Below are 9,613 nucleotides of genomic sequence, written 5' to 3'. Positions count from 1 at the left end.
TAGAGCTTCGGCCTCAGCTCTGGCCATAGGATCATCTTTGACATCCGTATCTTCTTCCATCTCGCCTTGTCGGTCTTGCGCCAATTTCTTCCTGTGAAGTTCCTCAGCAGCCTCCATAGCAGCCTTGTTCTCGGCTTGGATCTTGAGAATTTCCTTTTCTTGTTGCTGCCGCTCAAACCATGTGTCTGCATCCGCCCAAACTGGAAAAAAAAAAAAACAACACAACCAAGAAAGATCAGTTTATTAACCAATGAGAATTAAGAATCTCTCTGCTTAACCAAGAACATATCGATCATCCTAAGCTTGAGCTAACTTCAAATCAGATAATTAACATCAACGAACATATCCAAACCCTAATTTCAACAATCCCCCTAAGTTCCAGACTCATTCATAAAACCTCAAGCTAGCACGGATCAAAATCACTAAGGAGGGGGGAGAGGCAACGTACGCGGATGTGCGGCCCAGCCCTGTTCTCCACCCTTGATTTTCTCCGGGAGGGCATAATTGACGGTGAGAACACGGCCGTACAGCTCGGCGCCATCCATGTTATCCATGGCGGCGGAAGCGTCTTCTCTCTCTAGGAAAGTGACGAATCCGAAGGATCTGTGCTTCTGATTGGCTTGGTCCAGCGGCGTCTTCACGTCCTTGATGTCGCCGAATGGTATAAACGCCGCGTGGAGGATCGATTCGTTTACTTCGTCGGCTAACCCTCCTACGTACAACGTGTTCTTCTGCATCGCTTGCTGCTGTTGAACCGCCGCCATTGCTCGAGTTCCTTCTCTCTCTCTAGCAATCGCTTAGTGGGATCTTCTCGGTGAGACTAGAAAGTAGAAAGACGACGACGGTGATTTTTATTTTTCGTTAAGAACAAGTCTAATATTAATGGGCCTTAACTCTTTTGGCCCACGACGGTTAGCCTACGAATTTGATATATATTTATTTTCTTAATGTTTTCTATTTTTTCTTATTATTTTCTTCATTAAGACCATCCAATAATGGCTTACTTTATTTTAAAACTAGTGGTTTTCCGGCGCGTAATATTATTATTGTTTTGTTTTGGTTTTATAATTTATAACATTTTTCAATATTATTTGAGAAAATAAAGTATGTATATATGATATAGAAATCTATTAATTTATTATATTTGATTGTAATCTCTGCATAGTTGATTTTGAAGTTATTATAAAATAAATTTAAGTTTAAATATATGCATATGACACTTTAAATCTAAATATATGCATGACAATCTAAGTTTAAACATATGCTTGACAATTTGAAAGTCTAATAGCCGAATTGTTTATTGTTTGATTGAAAATAATTTATTTTAATTATGTATAAGATTAATTTTAAAATATGGACTTCATTCTTTATTTATTCTTTATTTTGCTTATTTTGCATCATCATTTGGATATAGATGAACTCTTCTTTTTTTTCATTTTTCATACTTATCAGCTTTCTTTGTTAGCCACAAATATTTTTCCCTATCCTCTTCTTTTTAATGCATCTTGTTGTGAAGATAAGTAAGAGATATCGAACATTGTTCTTTTAAACTAATACGTTTTTCTACTTTTGGTTTGTTAATCCTAACTTTAAAAAAACTTATTTCATTATTGTTAGTGTTGTATACAGGTCATCCAATTAGTTTTTGTTTTTTTTGAGAAAGGGCCTTCCTATCATCAAATCAGTTAATTTCTTTTATTCTTCGCAACATTGAATTGCTTCTGTTCCAAAAAGAAAACATTTACAAGTTAAATTGTTCTTAAAACTGATTAATATATGTGTGGGTGCTGGGTGTATTGGTCACTTTTTTAATGAAGACCAACACACGGGCCACGTTTTAGTTTATAATTCATTATAACTTTGCATATATCTAGGTTTATAGATTTCTTGATGGGAAGTAATTGACATGTAACAGAAGCTTCTTATAAGATAAAGATATTCTAGCTTCAAGTTCAATATAAATGTACTGATAATGTAAAGAGGCATAAACATACAATGTAAAGAACCATAGACATGCGTTTAGATGTTTTCATGTTGAGCAATACCCTTCTTTACAAGTATACTGTAAACTCAGTGCACTTTGGTTGGATCAATCTTCAACAGGCTGTATGCATCCAACTTTTTCGTCATATTCCCTTTGAATATCTCATTGTAGATCACTTGCTGCATTCTACAGACGCTTCTCCTGCAAAAACAGATAAACAACTCATCTTTCAGTTACAACACAAAACTCATCTCACATTTGTTCCACGTATTTAGTGTCTCAAACACTTACAATTGTGATACAGCAGCTGCAACTCCATGAAATCTATCAGGCCCAAATCATTCACATAGCTTGAAAAGGCTTGAGGTGTAGACCCCATTTCCCTTTGTTCACTCGCTTCCTATTCTTCCCCATATACCTCTCTGCTTCAGCCATCGAACAACAATCTGCCACTTAAGCTCCATGCTCCACCCAATCCTATATCATGTCACATCCAAACAACCAAACATATAGATAGTAGCAATGTCTTTACCATGAAATACTTGAGCCGTTTGACCATGTAGTACACACCCACAACACTTAGGAGTAGCTCATCATGGTCTTCTTTTGAATGACCAAAGACTTACTAAATTTTTACTACAACATCAGTGTGCAAACCATACGAAAGTAAGATCATTTAGTCACAAGCAAGTAAGCAAGAAGGACGTTTCTTACTTAAGCTTGAAAAGCGTACCCAATAATGAACAAACTCACTAAGGGCGTAATTAACCCCGGTTTCTTAGCCGGGGTTCTTAACTTATGATTAGACATTTTTTTTTTACACTTTTTAAGAGACGGTTCTTAGAGCATCATTAACGCAGGGTTCTTAGTACAAGGTTCTTAGCAGAATATAAGAACCCGACTCTTAATTTTTAACTGAAAAAGTTAAGAGTCGGCTCTTAAATAAGATATTTAAGAGCCGACTCTTAACTTTTTCAGTTAAAAATTAAGAGTCGGGTTCTTATATTCTGCTAAGAACCTTGTACTAAGAACCCTGCGTTAATGATGCTCTTATATCTCTTATTTAAGAGGCGGTTCTTAACTTTTCTTAGTTAAAATCTAAGAAAAACTAAGAATCGTCTCTTATCCGAAGATAAGGACCCCAGTTAACAGTAAGATGAATTTTTTTGAATTTTACAAATAATTTGCAGTAAGATAGTAATAGAACTCAAGATAATTAAGGAAATGCTTGGAGTTTTTTTTGTGAGATGATAATACAGTGAGAAAATGTTTTATGGATATTTCACTTGTTCATAACTGCATAAATTATAACAATGGACTAAATGATCGAGTACAAGCATTCTACAAGATATGATATGAATAAAATCCATAGAAAAAAAAGACCAATGAGAAAGTTTTAAGATTCATAACATTTTTGTAAAAGGCCATGCTTGTTAATGATGACAATCATGAACATCATCACGTCCACACAGAAGCTCTCCATTTAGTTTATCCACTGCTTGAAATGTTCCTCCTCCACTACTCCTCTATATTCAAACCAAGAAAGAAAACAAAAAAATCATTACCCAATTTTATTTTCTTTCTAAAACCATATATTCGTAACCCTTACCTTGTAAAAGTCGACAGCGACAAAATTCGCCCATCGGTCCCCAGCGGCTACGTAACATGTCTTAATCGTATCGATGAGATGTTGAGAGTTCTCCTCACAACTCATGAGCTTAACCGGAATTGTACTGAAATGATTTATCAAAACCAAAGCTTTGGTTTTATCGGTTAGCTGTGCAGATTCTCCCCTATTGCTACATTCCGAAGGCTTAACTCCATCGTCCCCATCTGAAAAAATTGAGATTATTCGGTTATTTTCTCGACCAACGATCCGGAATTTTGGTATCTCTCACACTCACATTGGTTTTCAAGTACGTAGTTCCACTGGTAAGCTATTCCTTCGGTTTCTTGCTTGGATTTATCTGAAGTGAAGACGACTAGCCGGTGGTTATTTGCAACCATATCCTTAACCAATGGCCAATCTTGGCCACCCTTAGGCATGTCTTCAACCGGAAACCAGAATTTCTTCAAACCAGAGTCGGTAAAAACTTTGGTTAACGCGTTTGGCGATTTGACGTAATCCTCGAGAAATATTGTCACGATCTCTGATGGATTTGCTGTCAAGAAGGCGAATACCTCCTCGAACGTGTCTATTGCCCGATTCTAAAATGTGATATAACAAAACAAATTATTTTACCGAAGACATGTTGAGAGTCTTTTATCTTTAAAAAAATTGGTGAGATTAGACTTACAAACTTAGTGAATTCAAAGCATTGCTCGTGAAACGAATGGCACAACCATACGTCTCCTTCGTAGTCGTATGTATCCAACATCAATGCTCGAACACCACTCTGAACATTTACATTATAGTCTAAAAATTAAGAAACATAGTGAACTGATTATGTGTCAATGAATTAATACTAACATTGAGTTGTTCGGTTATACTATCTTCTTGGGTCGCCACATGAAGCGGTTTTCCTTCAATGGCATATGAATTGTGGGTCGTCAAAAATGCATATTTGTTAAACGGCATGGAATTGTTCTGTTACAAAAAAAACACACAATAAATAGTTATTAATGCGTCATTATAGTCTGTCAAAAATATAAAGATTCGTTATGGCTCGATTTGAAGAAGAGTAATAAGTAGTTAGACCGTTAAGAGTCGCTGATCAGACATATCTGTGTTTGGTTTATATATTTTGATTGATTTAGAAATTCATATAGTATTTATAAATCTAAGTAAAATATGCAAATCCGGAGGTTTAATTATAGTACTAATAACACATGATTTTAATACAGATTTGAAAATTATAGTACTAATAACACATGATTTTAATACAGATTTGAAAATTATAGTACTAATAACACATGATTTTAATACAGATTTGAAAATTATAGTACTAATAACACATGATTTTAATACAGATTTGAAAATTATAGTACTAATAACACATGATTTTAATACAGATTTGAAAATTATAGTACTAATAACACATGATTTTAATACAGATTTGAAACTCATAGAACCAATAACACTAGATTTAATTCGGATTTTCAAATCCATTAAAATACAACAACCAATAACCCCTACTTACGAGTTAGGACTACGACAAAAAGACATTCTAAACGTGTATAATAGCGTGACAGAACTCTAGAAGAAGAAAACAAATATATACAACCGATGTAAAAAGTAAAATTAGGTCCAAAACTATGGACCAAACGTCCATCATCGGAGAGACATGTTAAGAATGTCCTTTTGAAAATTAGAAGAGACTTAAGTGACATGACTCTCATGTACATTCATATACTACACAAAACACTAAAATAGAGGTTAGTTTATGAATTATGTGACCTAGGAGAGTAGGAGATAGTATATTGCGTTTGGGTTTGCCTCAGATAACTAAATATACATTATAAGTTTATAACTATTCAAAAAATCACAATTTTTTTTTTGGTCACACACAATTTTTTAATGTTTTACAATAAACATTACTAATAAATTATAAATGCAAACAATTCCTTTTCCGTTGGTGTTTAGCGTTTACGTTTACAATTTTTCATGCTATGGTATTCTTGTTGATGGTATATGAAACACAACAGTTTTAACATATAAAAATAAAAAGTGTTTCTTACTTACCACAAGGGAGAATTGATCTGTGATGTTTGATCTTACGCATCTTGCAGCATCGATGCCGCATTTAAAACAACCAAGTCCAACGCTGCACTCTTCGTCGGATGAGCATTGGTCGCCGAGCTGAATATTGATGAAAATCCCTAAATTGTAACATGGATGATAACATCCCTAACTATTCCCTAAAATATATATTCAAATTGATCTCCTTAAGAAATTCTGGCGAGTTGTCATAGTTGGTTACCGCAACGTTTGAAGAACTCACATTGCATCTTTAGATCTCATATTTAATCTCGACTTTTTATTAAAATTGGTTTACCTGTTTTGAGCCATGGGAAGAGGCAAAAGCGATTGATGCGAGATGAAGCAAAACCAAAGTTGTGACTGCAAAGAAGAATCTGAAAAATGCCATTGTTACTGGCTTTTTTTTTGACAAAGAAATATCTATTATCTTTTGTAGAAATAGTGTAACTTTTGAAACGAAACGTTTATTACAACGTTGGAGTCTTGGTTAGTGATTGACCGATCCTGATATTTTGTTCATGAACTTATAATGTTTTAAAGATTATCTTTCCTTAATATCTAATATATCTGTCTTGTTTGGGTAACCCCTTTGAAAGTAATTAATCCTTTTATATATAGAAAATTAGAAAAAAGATTTGACCAAAAAAGAGTATAAAGAATTAAAGAGTCAATAAATATATAATGAAATAAATCAGATTTGACTAGTTTTGAAGTTTTCACTCTGAATAACATATAACGAAAATGAATTTTAAAAATCTGTAATACTTTGGTCTAATCACACACACACAACACACTTACACACATATATCTATAGATTGTTCTGGACAATTTTGGGATCCTGGCAACGGTTAAGCCTCATATGTTATTAGCAATTTGGTAAAGGAGATGTGATATCGCCAGTTTTTACCGTAGCACAAGTCTTACTGCCCGTAACCATTTACCGTTTTTTGTCACAATCAGACCAATAATCTAATATGGTATTTTCTCTCATAATTGTATCATAACGTGTCTACTTTTAAAGATTCGCTTTAACATGTTCTATCAGATTCAGAAAATGTCAAGAAATTAATCAAATTATTTTAATTCAGTCATGCTTATACAGAATGAAGGATATGAATTATCACCTCATCACGTTTATTTTTATTCAAGTAGGATAAGGCAAGAGTGTAAACACCAATTTTTAGGTCCATACCATTTTAGTTTTTTTTTTGTTGTCTACAAACCTCGCACTATTAGATTTATATATCATAATAAGTTTACATCAAATGATTACATTTTGAGACCGTCGTTAACTAAGGCTTTGATTTGGCAAACAAGTCCAATTCAAAAAGATCAGATTCAGAACCTGAATCACTCTCGTATCCACCATTTACATCAACTTCTTTTTTTCGATCTTTACACTCAACGTTCTTGTCCGAGCAGAGACTCTCACAAAGCCTCATGTTCAACTTCTGATCACTCTTCTTCGAACCTAAACCTTTCACGTGTTTCTCATCAAAGCTTCTCCTGCGCGTACTCCACGCGCCAGCACCGGAGATCGGCGAAGAAGCTTCGGCGTGTGTGGTCACGGTCACCACGCAGCTATGCCTCCTCCTTCTTTCCCCTCGTGGACTCTCCACCTCTGGAATTGACTTGGACTTTGACTTTAAGTTCTTCAGACCTGCTGAACGGAGAAGAGAGTTCAAGAAGCTGGTTAGCTTCTTCCCACCGCCGCCACGTGTTTTCTTCTCCTTCTCCTTCGGCTTCACGGTGACGACTCTAGGTTCCGGAAGCTTATCCTCTGTTTCCGGGTGTATTCTCTTCTGTCGAAGTTCTGTAACAGTGCTCTGTTTCTGAACCTGGATTCTCGAGTACTCGGCCATAGTTGGTTCGTTGAAGTCGGAGAAGTAGCGAGTGGCTTCAAAGACGTCCAGTTCGCCGGAGCCATTCCTCTTGAGGTTTGGTTTAGTGGTTGAAGAATCGCCACCGTTCTCCGACATTATTTCTTGAGTTCCAAGAGTTGCGATTGTGTTTTGTGTTTGTCGGTATTTATTATTAGTACTCTGGTTTGAGCAGAAAGATGCTTGCGTCTGCTTTATAGAATGCAAGTAATCGGTTAACTGAACCGGACTAAACCAGGTTCATATCTTTAGTTATGTTCACTTCAGTAACTAGTATCACAACTTGAGGTTGAAAATGAAAAGATAGCGATATATGTTTTTTAGATTGACAAAAAAGGATATGTGCTTTTACATTCAATAATAGTGAGGTGAAAGTCTAAGCGAATAAAGATAGGTTTATTAGACTTGTCTATTTTAGTGATGTTTTTTACAAAAGAAATCTTAAGTGTTGTATAGCTTCATTATTTGCTAAGTTTCATAAATTTACAAAAAAAATATAACCTGCTTATTTATCAAGACTTCTCATATATTACAATCTAAAATTATTGAGTTAAAACAGTTATAATAAGATAACATTTTAATCAGATAATATAAAATTAAATAATAAAAACCTTATTACTTTATGTGTATTTATATAACACAATGACTCATTACATGAAGATAATATGATTAAATCAGATTTGATCACTATTGTCGATAATTATGTTGTCTACTACTAGTTAATATTATTATCGCTGTCTTGTCCTTAACAAAATTTAAAATTGATAGTGTATTGTTATAAATGGATGTCCATAACCGGCCCAATGCTAGAGAGAGAGAGTCGACCGTGAGGAAAGAGATAGAGAATCAACATCTTGTCATTTTTTTATTAGATTATGATTTGTACTATTTCCATATTTGTATTTCTTTTTTTTTAGTCTTTTCATTATTCTATGACGGTGTAATTTCCTATATATAAAGGGCACCTTATGTTTATGAATAATACAGAAACATAGATTCTATTCTTCTGTTTCACAACACGTTATCAGCACGATAGAATCTAAATCCCTAAGCTAAAACAAACCGCCTAAAACCCTAACCCTAATCGGCGAACATCCTTACCGGCGAACCAATCTAATCCTGATCGCGAAACCTTACATCCCGATCCTTGTTTGCAATTTGTTCCCGATCAGCTTCAGCTCAAGGCGTTCATGATCCTAGCTCAGACGATCTCGGCTTGTTCAACCTCATCTCGCAAACAAGACGATCTCAGACAACTCGCGACCCTATCAGAACGTTGGACAGCTCGCGTTCCCGATCTCAGCAATCAGACAGCTCGCGACAACATCAGCTCGCGTTCCGATCAGTTCCAGCTTGTGGTTCATCTCTTTGGTGGTCCATTCAAACTGAGAACCCATAATCGAATTTGATTGTTTGATAAGAATCGAAACCATAAAAACTACAAACCCTAATAGTATGATCTAATGTTGAAATCAAAACAATAGGGTAATAGATCAAAACCCCAATGAGTAAATCGAAGCTCATAATCATAAGTTTGAAACCCCAAACCCTAATCGAGATTGATTGTTTGATCAATTAAAATCGAAACCTTAATGGTTTTGTATCTCAAAACCCCAATGATCTAAGATCAAAATCGAAACCCTAATATCCATGATCCTAGCCGCATACATGCTTATTGCATGAATGCATGAAATCGATTTTATTTAAAACCCTAATACTAAAACACATTCGATTTTATACACTAATTCGAAATCAAATAGATTGATTGAATGAATTAAAATCGAAACCCTAATCTAATGCTTTGAATTGAAATTGATTGTTTGAATGATTGTATGTTTATATATAGTATGCTAGACTTGATTAATTGAAACCGTATTGAATTTGATCACATAGAAATCGATTGCTAGGATTGATAATCTCATTCTTGAATTTGGTTGTTTGAATTGATAAAACCGATTGAATGATTTTCAAATTGAAGGCCATTGTTACATTGAAACCGTTTGCTAAGATTGTAGTCGTGCGGCTTGTTTGCATCATGCATGCATAATA

The 9,613-nt window shown here is 34.7% G+C and overlaps 3 protein-coding genes across 3 annotated transcripts in view; all 3 read right to left on the bottom strand.

Moving 5' to 3' along the window:
* LOC106344353 (peptidyl-prolyl cis-trans isomerase E) overlaps window positions 1-825 on the bottom strand; it is a 998-nt gene extending 173 nt beyond the window's left edge. Inside the window, exons 1-2 of the mRNA XM_013783751.1 lie at window positions 449-825; window positions 7-200 (exon numbers count right to left, since the gene is read on the bottom strand). Coding sequence (XP_013639205.1) covers window positions 7-200; window positions 449-764 — 510 coding nt within the window. The 5' untranslated portion in view covers window positions 765-825. The remainder of the gene's footprint in view (window positions 1-6; window positions 201-448) is intronic.
* Window positions 826-3,413: 2,588 nt separating this feature from the next.
* LOC106294126 (PI-PLC X domain-containing protein At5g67130) lies at window positions 3,414-6,072 on the bottom strand. The gene is made up of 7 exons (XM_013729729.1): window positions 5,980-6,072; window positions 5,667-5,783; window positions 4,455-4,571; window positions 4,282-4,380; window positions 3,889-4,192; window positions 3,594-3,817; window positions 3,414-3,510 (listed from the first exon to the last, which is right to left on the bottom strand). Exons 1-7 carry the CDS (start codon window positions 6,070-6,072, stop codon window positions 3,418-3,420), a joined length of 1,047 nt encoding a protein of 348 aa, XP_013585183.1. The 3' UTR covers window positions 3,414-3,417.
* An 849-nt stretch (window positions 6,073-6,921) lies between these two features.
* LOC106293395 lies at window positions 6,922-7,714 on the bottom strand. Its single transcript, XM_013729078.1, has one exon. It carries the CDS (start codon window positions 7,661-7,663, stop codon window positions 6,977-6,979), a length of 687 nt encoding a protein of 228 aa, XP_013584532.1. The 5' UTR covers window positions 7,664-7,714; the 3' UTR covers window positions 6,922-6,976.
* Between the last annotated feature and the right edge of the window lie 1,899 nt (window positions 7,715-9,613).

Source organism: Brassica oleracea, chromosome C5, assembly GCF_000695525.1.
Source record: "Brassica oleracea var. oleracea cultivar TO1000 chromosome C5, BOL, whole genome shotgun sequence".
In the NCBI taxonomy this organism is placed as follows: Eukaryota; Viridiplantae; Streptophyta; class Magnoliopsida; order Brassicales; family Brassicaceae; genus Brassica; species Brassica oleracea.
Note: the sequence above shows the minus strand (reverse complement) of the source record. Positions and strands in the feature narration are given on the sequence as shown.